Source organism: Sclerotinia sclerotiorum, genomic scaffold (assembly GCF_000146945.2).
Source record: "Sclerotinia sclerotiorum 1980 UF-70 scaffold_1 genomic scaffold, whole genome shotgun sequence".
In the NCBI taxonomy this organism is placed as follows: Eukaryota; Fungi; Ascomycota; class Leotiomycetes; order Helotiales; family Sclerotiniaceae; genus Sclerotinia; species Sclerotinia sclerotiorum.
Genome location: NW_001820835.1, coordinates 992,050 through 1,004,432, shown reverse-complemented (window position 1 = coordinate 1,004,432; position 12,383 = coordinate 992,050). Strand labels below are relative to the sequence as shown.

General features: G+C 41.8%; 5 protein-coding genes across 5 annotated transcripts; 3 read left to right on the top strand and 2 right to left on the bottom strand.

Moving 5' to 3' along the window:
* Positions 1-117: 117 nt before the first annotated feature.
* On the top strand, positions 118-681 carry SS1G_00386 (predicted protein; the record flags this gene model as incomplete). Its single annotated transcript, XM_001598250.1, has 1 exon — positions 118-681. One exon carries the CDS (start codon positions 118-120, stop codon positions 679-681), a length of 564 nt encoding a protein of 187 aa, XP_001598300.1.
* A 412-nt stretch (positions 682-1,093) lies between these two features.
* Positions 1,094-2,091, bottom strand: SS1G_00385 (predicted protein; the record flags this gene model as incomplete). The annotated part of the gene is made up of 3 exons (XM_001598249.1): positions 1,094-1,244; positions 1,443-1,495; positions 2,014-2,091. The coding sequence occupies 3 exons, from the start codon at positions 2,089-2,091 to the stop codon at positions 1,094-1,096; spliced, it is 282 nt and encodes a 93-aa protein (XP_001598299.1).
* Positions 2,092-2,549: 458 nt separating this feature from the next.
* On the top strand, positions 2,550-4,050 carry SS1G_00384 (predicted protein; the record flags this gene model as incomplete). The annotated part of the gene is made up of 3 exons (XM_001598248.1): positions 2,550-2,659; positions 3,041-3,281; positions 3,673-4,050. The coding sequence occupies 3 exons, from the start codon at positions 2,550-2,552 to the stop codon at positions 4,048-4,050; spliced, it is 729 nt and encodes a 242-aa protein (XP_001598298.1).
* A 1,782-nt stretch (positions 4,051-5,832) lies between these two features.
* Positions 5,833-7,480, top strand: SS1G_00383 (hypothetical protein; the record flags this gene model as incomplete). The annotated part of the gene is made up of 5 exons (XM_001598247.1): positions 5,833-5,913; positions 5,989-6,177; positions 6,231-6,278; positions 6,330-6,622; positions 6,700-7,480. 5 exons carry the CDS (start codon positions 5,833-5,835, stop codon positions 7,478-7,480), a joined length of 1,392 nt encoding a protein of 463 aa, XP_001598297.1.
* Positions 7,481-10,200: 2,720 nt separating this feature from the next.
* Positions 10,201-12,139, bottom strand: SS1G_00382 (hypothetical protein; the record flags this gene model as incomplete). Its single annotated transcript, XM_001598246.1, has 3 exons — positions 10,201-10,310; positions 10,375-11,760; positions 11,965-12,139. 3 exons carry the CDS (start codon positions 12,137-12,139, stop codon positions 10,201-10,203), a joined length of 1,671 nt encoding a protein of 556 aa, XP_001598296.1.
* Between the last annotated feature and the right edge of the window lie 244 nt (positions 12,140-12,383).

Below are 12,383 nucleotides of genomic sequence, written 5' to 3'. Positions count from 1 at the left end.
CTTACTATTTTCCTGACAGCTCGGGGTAAACAAGTCACGAGGTTGTGGGGAGGGATAATGATCATCGGGCCGTTACTTCCTTTCAAAATCTGGCTTGGAATGACAGTGTTGAAATTAATGCATATTGCTCAAAAATTGCTCCATAATGATGCGCGGTGCTATCATAATGTCGAAGTTGGTGTGCTTTCCCCCGAATTCAATGCATATTGGGAAAATATGTGCAGGATCATATGCACGAACTGGTCTGGTAAACAAGTTATTCAGTCAGTTTTCAGGGAATATGTGACCGCTATTGATTTGATACCTGTGCGCAGCATCAAATACACTCTTCAAATAGGATCTTCTCCACGATTTTCTTCATCTCACTTGCCCCAGTCCGCTATAATTAGGATTCCTTCTCAAAATGTTGGCTATATATGCACAGATGACCATGGACCCCGTGCTTGCCAGGTACTCTATGGAGTGCCGAAGGAGTGGAGCGGGGCTTTACTCGCTTGGAACGCTTCGGAGCATTTAGTATCCCGGACTATCAATAGGTGTAAAGGTGTAAGTGCCAAAGAGGGTTACTATCCAAAGTTCCATAATTTGTGTCCAACCAATATAGGCAATGCGAGGCTGAATGTTGGTTTGATAACACCTAAAACCCAATTTGCATTCACCAGCGTTAGACAAGCAACATAACAGTTGGTATTACAGGCATACCGCCCAATTATACATCTTATTGGTTCGGACAGGTGTGATCTCCTATCTCTTTCTACAGTCTTTTCTGAGATTGACACTTCCGAAGAAGAGGAGGTGATCCCACAACAATCTGATTTAGGCTATGAGCGAGCTTGCGAAGTGCATTCGACAGCTAGGGAGAACGAGCTAACTTACTTCATCAAGATGCAACTTATAACCGACACAGTTTATACTAATATACATACCGTCCTTTCCTTGCCGAAGTGTCTGCCGACTAAAGGCCCCGAAGATGAATGGCTTCAAAGCATGTGACAGCACACCATATACATGCAACTGTCGTTTCGACCTTCCATTTAGAAAGGATCCTGCCAAGCGTCACTGCTATCATTTAGCTTTTGTTGAACCTGACCGGTCAGGATTTACTAGCAGCATTGTACTCGTACAAGTTGAATGCATATATTCGATCCCTGAGCTGCTGAACGTTAGGGGCAGCGTGGCAATCACTACTCATCGCCACTAAAAGGAACTGCACCTCCTCCCGGTATTCGGGTTTGTGAGGAAGCCTATGTTCCGTTAACCATTGAAAAACATTTTACAATAAAAAATATGGTTGATATATAATCAAGACTATCATGCATAAGATAATGTTGTATTTCGATTCTCGATGCTGCCAACTGCACTTAGGCGGCTGTATTACACACATTTGTAGCGAGAAGACGCATTCCAAGTCCTTAACACAAACGGTTGGGATGGCCACTTACGTTTCCCTGGGCAGCCAAGTGTGGAACGATTCAAAGTTTAGTAATTTCAGCGCCTATTTAATGGTATTACCAGTATTAGATGGCGTGTAGAAAGCGCGATGGCTCGATTGAATTTGAGTTCCAACAAAAAGCTAGATTCAGTGCTTGGATGTTACCTGTAAATTATATCAACTACCGTCATTCAACGTTGGATTACTAGGACTTCAGTCATGTTTCATGTTCGTTCATCCCCTCAACTTCAACATCTTCGGTCATCGAACGGTTTGAATTGATAAGAAATTCATGACATATAATGATAATTGGTAGAAATCTCCAGAAAACATTCTATTCACTTAATTAGAAAGCTTTTCCTGTTTCAATGCTAAAACTTTTTGAAGTTGTCTTCTACCAAGTGTCTCCTGCACTCAATCACTACTCGAAAACATACACGCACCCTCCTTCCTCGCAAAACAAGTTGCCCCAATACATCTCATACCATGCTGATCTCGATACGCATAAACGAAAAGTCTCGATATAAGTACTTTAAACAAATGCGGCTGCGGATTTAATTATTCAAGGCCGTTTGGCATACGAACTCGTCTTTATTGGAGCAAAGCAACCACAAATTACGAAGCGAATTACCTGCATGTTCTAGACTTTCCATCGTCATTTTCAATGCAACATGATAGATTGCTCGCTTTAATCCTCGCATGACTCTCAACACATTCGTCATAACATCTCGTACTTCCGTATCGTTGATCAGAACCAATGGATGCAGGAGTATCACAAAAGATTACCAAGGCACATACAATAGTTTAGCTTGGACAAATGGGAGCCTCGAAACAAGGGCAATTTATTTGACAATCAACCCCATGTGAAATTACGTTTGCATTCCTAAAAGGCCTCGGAGTACCGTGATTCACGGGGCTTACGTATTAGGCGGGCAGGGCACCTCGTCAATTGATATGATGTGCCGGCCAGAATACTCCCTAACTCAACAAGCACCCATCAAGCCCCCTTCACCGAGTGCGAATTGCATACAGGCCGAACCGGCAGACTAGGGATTGCCGAATTGCTTTGCCTACCTTCCACACTACTGTCTTCAACTCCTAATCCGTATGCCACATCATGTCATCAAGTTCGCAACTAGTAGTATCTCCGCTCACGTCAAATTGCCATCGCCCTACCGAATACGCCAGCTTGACAACTAAGTATGGCTTCCTCGAAACTGCGAAACGGTGAAAGACACCATGATTTTATTGTTATACGACAGCTTTCGGGCTCTTGATATTAGATTGGATGCATCTACGGGCATCAAACCCTGATGAAGCCTTCCCCGTTTCGCTTTAGCAATAAACAGGAATTCACTTATTCATCGACTGCCAACATACTTACCTCTAACAAATCATGTCTCGCCATCTATCTTACATTACTTTCACGGACGACTAGCACAAAATAATTGCTCATGATGATATTTTGAAAAGGGGAAAATACGAAGGTAGTCAGGGAATCAAGCTAGATTTCAATATATGCCCTGCTGTCTTTTGGATGAGAGCCATGCATCATTCAATTGTGGGGCCACGTTTTCATTGGCTATCTACGTAACTTCTACAAAGCAGGGTGGATCAACTGGGGGCCAGACGGTGCTTTCGACGTTTGACTCGCTGCGACAGCCTCCTGGAGCTAGCACTACCATTGCGACCAAAAACCGCAGCTAAAGACGATAGAGGAACTATTTCTCGGGTCAGAATCCGAACTTTGGCCCTGCAACTGCTCGCAGAGCTTGACGATATACATATGACGAACGCCATTGGACCAGCTTTTCTCGCCGTCAGTTTGGGATTAGATGAGCATGAAAGAGTTAGTGAGCTTAACGGACGGCATATAAAAGCCACTGAAAAAAGTCCTCGTGCGCCTGGGGGAGAGACATCCACGTTCAGTAGGGTTTGAGGGTAATACCTGTCCATATTAGGAGAGTCCCATACTAGTAGTTGAACTGATTCATTACTAGCTTGGAAAATGGACAATATATGACAGTTAATGAGAGGTTCTTCCTCAAGTGAGACGCGGGAAGTCCTCGGCTTGCGTGCTGTTGTCTCCAGCCATTACTGTCAATAATATTAGTGACTTATCCACGAGTTCCAGCAGCCAAGTCGTCCTTTATGGTACATTCTGCATCAGACAGTGCCATTGTCACATTTTATGATTAGTTCAAATCATTTCTCAGCCAATCACCTTACTTCCTGTCAAGCTCTCTGGAGCGTCAATAGTCCAAGAACACTTGAGCCACACATCCGACTACCGATCCCTACCAAGCTGTCGTAGCAATCGTCCCAAGGCGCTGTCATATCCCTATCTAGCTACTATTCCATCACTTCCGAACCTCGGTAAGCCGTCCCAGCCTTTCAATGACCGAAATATCGGGCACGGATCCTTATCCCTGGTATATGTCTCTCATTTCGGAAGATTCCAACATGTTTGTTCATCTAGCCAACCAGAATTAACTTCAAATGTTATATCAATCGGCTTTCTTGTTCGCAATGCGTTGAAAATGGTTCATGATCGCCGGGCATCTGCACCTTGGCGACAAAACCACACTAGTTCGAGGAAAGATTATCTGCATCGCTAATTCTTTCCAGTCCTCTTTTAAAATATTGAGGATCATCCTGTTGCGTGATCTGGTATGGAAGTGTGCCATGAGAAGCGGGGAGCTGATTGCTTTGCTTTCATTTCCTTATATTCCATTGCATGTCATTTTTTGTGACGATAAGTATCAATACGAGTATCTATTAATCACCAGGACCATCACATAACATGGATATATATCGCATTCTAAGTTTTGAATCCAGGAAGAGAAGAGCTGAGAATATATGCGCTTAGGACCCCTGTTCTGTTGCACGTTCCACAAATATTTTAAAGGGGGGAAAAGAAAGATTTCGCTTATGGACGGCATGTACAAAGCGTATGAAGATCTTGGTTTACGGTGGGATTATTAAGTGGGTTTGTATGGGGTGATTGTGACTGTGCATATGTGATGTTTTTAGGGTTCTTGATGCGCAGGTGGGTTATGAATGGGTGGTTTTTGAAGATCTGTTGATGCGTGGTGATTGGGATGATTGAGTGGGGTTGTGGAAAATACTGATTGTCACGTAATTGATGGGGAGGTGGAGGGGTATATTTTTGGTGCAGTATTTTGACTTTGCTTTTTTTTTTCTTAGGAAAATTATATACTCTGAATACATACGGAGTACTTGCATTCAATGTATATGATTCTCGATGATTTATGAGGAAGGAATTATGGGTGGATTTTGATACGATTTCGAAAGTAACTTTGATGTTTACGGAGTATGCGTGAGTTTCCAACCCTGGTTTGCTTCTATTTGTTATTCACTCAATTCAATTGCTTCATCTTGGATATTAATAGAAGGAGGGTATTAATCTTCTGCAGTTTTCACATCTTCCCAGCCGTATCGGTTACCCCCTGTGCTTGGGAAGAGGTTGATGTACTGTTCTATCGTATTGAAAAGGATAGGAGATGAAGACAGTGATGAGTGGACTTCTGTCACTCATCAATCCCATTATAAGATCTTTTTAAAAACACTATTTATTACTTTCATTAATAATCATTATCAAACTTTGGTTTGGCTGTCTAGAGCTTTTGCTTGATAATGTGTGGGATTACCCGTGGTTCTGTTCTGCCTTATTAATGCTGTGATGGTGGTATTGTAAGAATAGTATAAATTTTCATGTAATCCATATGCATATATAGGTAAGAGAGAAGCGATTTCTCAATTAGTACACACAATACTATACACAATACATAGTGTGCAAGGCTCTTTTTTCGATAGTGAGCTGCCAGAGCTGGTATTACTTAGCTTGGTATTAATTGTATCATACATCGGAAGCTGCAGCAAACATGGCGGGTGATGAAAGAGTGATGTTTGGTGTGAATCTTACAGACAACTTTCACATGTATGCGTAGGGACCCGACTACAGAACCCAGTTAGAGATTCCGATATCTTAAGACTGATTTAATTCTGGGGAAAGCAAAGGAAATCTATTTTACAATATTATTTAATATTTAACTTGGATACATTAGAGAAACAGCAATAATATTACTTCACTCATGAGGATATTTTTATAGTTATTCTCATTTCTCCGGGATTAGCATTTCTCCACCTCAAGTACTCAAAACTGTACTCCGCAACACTAAATCCGGAAAATACAGAGTACAGCCTACATACCGGTATTCTCCCCACTGTCGCGTCTCCAATGATTGAAAGTCATCAAAAAAAGTTCGAACGCGACAACATCATTCAAATATTAATTTTATGCTCAACATCAATTGGACTCGGAACAATTCCATCCTCAATTATCAATATTAATACAATACTTCTTGAATCTATCTATCATGCCTAGCATGATGGAATCCTTCGTTCAACGTTTCAATATATTAGAAGCGCAAAGAGAAACAGGCAATGAATTAATTAAGGTGCGTTTTTTCGCCGTCGATGCCATGGTCGGATGTTTGGGAAGAATTGATTATGCTGACTTCAATTCTCATCAGGACCTTCTGATATATATTGAAACGGTCGAAAATAATCTGCGACACGAAAACGATCGTCTTACAAAAGAATTGAATGATGCCCATCTGGATTTGGATGATTCGAGAAAGTCTCGACGAGAATTGCAAATACATTGGAATTTGACCACTCAACACTTAGAACGAGCTATCACGGAGAATGGCATTCTGCAGGTAGGAAGGAATTGGCTCGGTGGTTGCATCCATCACTGATATTCGCAAAATAGAATCGAAATCCATACATAATGGCTGTAGTTGATGCCGATGGCATGATTGTTAGTTACACCTCCACGTATCCTCTCCAAACTCGACTGACTGCTGCATAGTTCAACCAGGAACTTATAAATCAAGGGCTCGAAGGAGGCAAAAAAGCAGCCAATCTTCTCAGAGCTTCAATACTCGAACAATGTAGTGGGCCTCAAACTGAGGAGATTGAAATTATGGCCAAGGTCTGCGCGAACTACTCGGGATTATCAAAAGCCTTGATGAGAGATGGAACACTCGAAAGTCTCGAAAATTTCAAATATTTCACTTTAGGATTTACCCAAGGAAAAGCACACTTCGATTTTATAGATGTTGGCCATGGGAAAGAGCGGGCCGATTCAAAGATTAAAGGTTCGTTAATTTATGTTTATGGAGATTCAGGGTCAATTCACGGCAGCGATCATGGTACTGACTTTTACAAGAATGTATTAGATGGCATTTAAGAAATTGGAATTGCAAACAACTCTTACTTGGTATATCATTTGATAGCGGGTACGCACCATTTCTCGAGGAAGTAATTACGCAAGACGATCGAAATAGAATTACAATAATGGAAGGGCCACCAATAGTCCGAGAGCTTTCAGCTATTGGCCTTCGTACTCTCAAATTCGAACATATATTCCGCTCCGAAAAATTGATAGATCGGGCAACAGAACCTAGCCCTACCTCTGTTCCATCAACCTGGGCTGGTGTCACCTCAATACCCCCACCTACGCCACCAACTGCCGTGGCATCTCCCGCTTTGGGTAAAATAGCTTCAACGGCGACCAAGAAACCAGATGTTACAAGTAATGTTTTCGCTAGATTGGGCTGGAATCCCGAGCCTCGAGGACTTGACCCTCCAATACATGTCAAAAAGGAAGTATTGGAAGCGGTAAAACAAAGAAAAAACTCGAATAAATTATGCAATAATCATTATCTACGAGGACCTTGCTCTAAAGGCGATGAATGTTGCTTTGAACATGATCATAAAGCTACGGAAGAGGAAATCAAAGCTATTGCTTATTTAACACGCCAAAATCCTTGTGTCAATGGTCAAGATTGCGACAATGAAGAATGTATTTATGGGCATCATTGCCCGAGTGTGGTCATTCCAAGTATTGGATCTAAGGAACCTACTTGTATGGCATTTGCTTGCAAATTCTATAAGGAAGATCATCCTCCAGGAACAATAATCAAACACCCTAAAAAAGAGTACGTCGAACGATATTAGGAGTTCATTTCTTCCACTCGTTTAATACTCTTTACACCACCTTCACACATGGCTATTTTTATAATGAAAACACAAGGGTTTCATCGCTTCGTTGAGGATGGCTTTCTGATTTGATGATGGATATGAATTTTCATGGACAGGAAATGAAAAGATACTGCTAGGTATTTAGACTTGAAGGATTTTAATGCTGTAGGGGGATAGCTATGATGAATATGTAATTTAGTCAAGTGATGGAAACGAAATTATTTATTGCTGTGGGATAGTTAGTTGCTCCTGTAATGTAAATCATGGTTGCTTTTATAGGCTATAATAGCTGTCATCATCTTGATAGTATTACCTATCTATCTACTTAATATTATTTCATATACTTTATTTTATTCTTTATATGTGTATTGTATTGGTGATGAGTATTTGAGTGGGTAAGTAGAAGTTCATACATCACTCGTTTATAGCAAAGTATTTATTTTTATTTTAAATTATCTTTTTTTATTTTACTTTATTTCTTTTCGTCTTAATAAGATTTTATGTTTAGATTATGTTAGGTTCTAGGAAATTATATATTTTTCTAGATAGCGGTGCGATATTAAAGTTGAGGAGGAAGACAGGAGGATATTGGAAGGGTGAGGATGGTTGGAGATGATAGGATAAAAGGGTTGATGGGGAGTAAAAAGTAGGAAAAGGGGGTTATTTTGAGCTTGAAATTTAGGAGAGGGAGTGAGAGGATAGTAAAGGAATGTACTATTCGTCTAATATTCAGAAATTCTTGATGAGCCCTCAAGCTAAGAGGTATAAAGATTAATACATCCGAAACCCCAGAAGTAGTTTTCTTCCCCCCTACAGAACTTTTCCCTTCCCTCTAGTATCGAGACTCAATCATTCACATTTACATCCTCATAAGAATCAACTCCATACCGAATCTCGTCACCCATCTATCCATCCATCTATCCCCAACCTGATATTGTAAATCTCAAGAATTTCCCTCCCCCAAAAACTCAATCCCCAATCTCCCCCCTACCCAAAACTACCTCCCCAAAACCTCAAATCACCACCCAATACAAATCCCGCACCAATAAAACCACGTATCACCAACCCAGTCACCCGCTCGTACGACCACAAAATTTAGACATCCGCGCGCAAAGCGTTTATTTTCACGTGTTACGTTGTACATATGACACAGAGTATCACAACGTATGACAAAATGCTACAGAGTGCTACGACAACTACCGTGCTACATGATTGACGCGATTGATTAATTATTAAATGATTTATATGTATAGATATGCAGATTATAGATGGAAAATAGCTGTCTATGGGAAAGTGGTGAGAAGGGGTGAGATTAGTGTTTTGGATATGGTTGCTGTAGATGGTATTTAGTGATTTTTGAGACTTGGTTGTGTTGGGGGGTACTTCCATATGATGTGAGGAGGAGAAAGGGAGAAGGGCCCGTATGGAGATTAGACTCTGTGTTGGAAGTAGGGAGATGTAGGAGGGGGTGGTATCGAGGTGGATAAAGTGAAGAATTGGCTGTAGGCAAAGGACTGCAGCGAGCATTGGAGAACACAAGTACTAACCCAAAGACGAAGGGTGGAAATGGGAAGGAATAGCCGCGCGGTATGTATGAGGAAATGGCAATATCAAAAACTCTGGACTACCCCAAAAGGCTTAGAGCAGAGAATCACAACCATGGGATTAAGTGTAAAAGTACTCGAAATATTGATATGGGAAAGAATCACGGATAAATGTAAATGCGCGCATTACGTATTGGAAAGCACCTAACAATCTCCAAGCAATGCAATCTTCAATTCATGCCGTATAACCAGACTTTCATCTCTGAAAGCAGACCGTCAGACTGTCAGACCATTAAAGCCGCCAAAGCCGCCAAAATGTGAAATCAATGTGGCAGTGCAGTGCATTGCATAAAAGTGAGTTCGCATTCTACATATCAACCGTTCTTCAACGACCTGACGAATGAATGATAATCCCGTCCCTTTCTGCATATACACGGCACGGCACGGCACTTGCTCGGAGTTGATCAATGTCCACATAACGGCGATGCATAACGAGTGTATAAAAGCCGAGTACTAGACGCAAGTCATTAATGCACTTTGCATGTGATTAGCAGGTAGTAGTACAACATTCACGGCACCACTTAGGCCGAAACAGGGATGCTTCCCGTCAACCCAAGAACCGACACCCTCTTTATGCATGAATCGGCCCATGGAGAGGGCTAGGTGTGTCCGGCATACTATAATCGAGACGGGACACGGATATAAGTCGGTATGGTCGATTGGTTGGGATTGGTTGAGAGTGGAATAAGTAACACTTGAACTAGGTAATGAAAAGTACTGACTTTAATGCGATGCACTGGTCATTTTCGTCTTGCAGGAGTGTGTGGATGATGCTTTGCATATCAAGGGCATAGTCCTGAGTGTGTTTAGTTTTTTGTCCACAACTAGCTTCAACGCTTACAGATCTACTCAATAATGAAATACTTCTTTCTGATCATGAGATTATGCCACTTGTAAGGAAGAATAGGATTGAGCTTGATATTGCCAGCGATGTTGGCTGATATAGACGGAAGAAGTAGAACTTTCCGACTGTAAAGATTCAAACAGAAATGGCGTAAAACTTGTAAGAGAAATGTATGAAAGAAAATCTTCAGCGGTATTGATAGGTATCTTTAGCGTGGGAAAATTTTGGTATATTTATTGATTATAAAGCTAGCTTGATTCGGATCCGTCGGAATCTTCATTTCTGAAATCTTGAATTTCTTCTTCGGTGGCTACACCTAATCCAGCAGCACTCATGAGTCTGTCTTTCTTTTTGTTGGCTATAACGATAAATACGATCAGTAATCATATCTCAAAGATTTGGTATGGGTGTGAAGAACTTACTCCCAGGGTCGACATCAAACTCTTCTTGAACTTCACAGTCTTGCAGCTCCGATCTATCTCCAATCACACTTCCCTTTCCTAGTACACAGTCGGTTAATGTGCATGATTGTCCCACAGTAACTCCATCCATCAATACACAACGAGTCAGTCTTGCTCCAGTTTTAATTTGACAGTTTGCACCGATGACACATTCTTTGATAATGCATTTCTCTTCAACAATAACATTTTCGGCTAAAAGACAATCTGGTCGTACTGTGGTCTTCTGGGCAATTCCTTCTGGCCAGGCTATTTTGCTATTATGGGCAAATGGAGAGGCAGCATCGCGGCCGACTTGATCGATAGCTTCGATTTTAGCCAGTTGTAGGGATACGTTTAGAAGGATGGGCGCAGTATCGACACGTCGAATAAGAGGTGGGAGCCCTTCCGGTATGGGCTTTGAAGGATGGATGTATGCTAGAATCGGAGGAATAGCAAAGCTTGGTTTTCCATTAGAGATTGACGAATCTGATGCTTTGCCCGATAGTGGTTCTTGGAGTTTAGATGTCCAAGTCGAACTCAGATTGCCGTAATCGACATCATCACTTGCAGGACCGTTGTCAAGCATATTATCATCGGACTCATCGGGTCTTGTGTTCTCGAAAATATCTCGCAAGCCCAATTTATCGCCTAGACCTTGTTGCCACCCCGCCTTAGCCCACCAGCCAATAACATCTTCACCAAGGTTGTCCATGTGCTCGTTTACGTTAATCATGTCCATCACCCAGGCAGGGAAAATGTAAATATGTGCATCTCGATGCGAACTCAGCATTCGAATGCGGGGATGGTTGCGTACTAGGGCATGTCGAATTGGTAAACCTTTTTTGTCTTCAACTATATCCTTTAGGGTATCTGTGGGGACAGAGTAAACCAGCTTCGAGATATGAGGAATCAAAGATGATTTGGAGGGTGGTACGGAGGTGGCGGCGAGGGGCGATGTCGCAATAAAATCTGTTTCTTCACCTTTGATTATTGTTTCGCTCTTAGTCTCGTACCACACTCCAAGCCCGCCACGTCTACCACCTCGTTCACCACCAAGTGCCATTTTCGGGCCCTCGTGATCTCCTCCTGTAGCCCCACCCAACCCTCCTTCCTTTACCATCCATGATTCTATCAAAGATTCGCCGCCAAGCTCACAAACAAGATCGCAGGGAAGTACAATGAAATCACCCTTGATGATGTTTCGTACCTCCGGTAATCGAAAGATCTGTGCAGTACCTGTCGTTTGGTCTAGATCTTCGGGTGCTAATAAATCTGGTTTTGGTAACGGTAGGCTAGTCAAATGCGGATTTGTGGCTAATGCAGTTTTAATAGCTTCTTCCGAAGAAGGTGGTGTAATGAGAGTGATATCTAAATGAGTGTTAGTCTCGTAAGAACCTCAAAAATGTACATTCAAGGTAGTCCCGAGGAATATTGACAAAGTAGCTCGCTTCAACGTCGCATTCGAAAATATGCAATCAAGATTATGCACTCAAAACTATGCGCTCAGAACTATGCATGGGAAAATAGTCTCGGGGATATTCATAACAAATCCAAAAATATGACTCGACTTACTGGTAACACCCATTCGATAACAGAAATCAATAGGATACCAAACCATAGGACGATTTGCTATTGGTATCAAAGCCTTTGGGTTCTTATCAGGATTGGAAGTGAAAGTAGGAAAAGACGATCCTGGCCCGCAAAGAATTATGGCCTGAAAGCCAGGCGCTGGCATGGCATGAGGCATTGTCGGTTATTTGCTGTTGTGAAAAGGGTATTCAAGTACAAGTCGGTGGTGTGAATGGAAGAGATATCCAGTTCATAAAAATCACTGATTTGTAGTAGGATATTGTAAGAATGAAAAATCGAGCGACTCTGTCTGTGGAGAGTTTTCGAAGACGAGTCACAAAGGCCTGTTTCCTGGTATTTAATTGTGGTTATTCTGAGGTCTCGTTCGCTACCTTTTCAAGTCGCAAAAAATGTCGCGACTA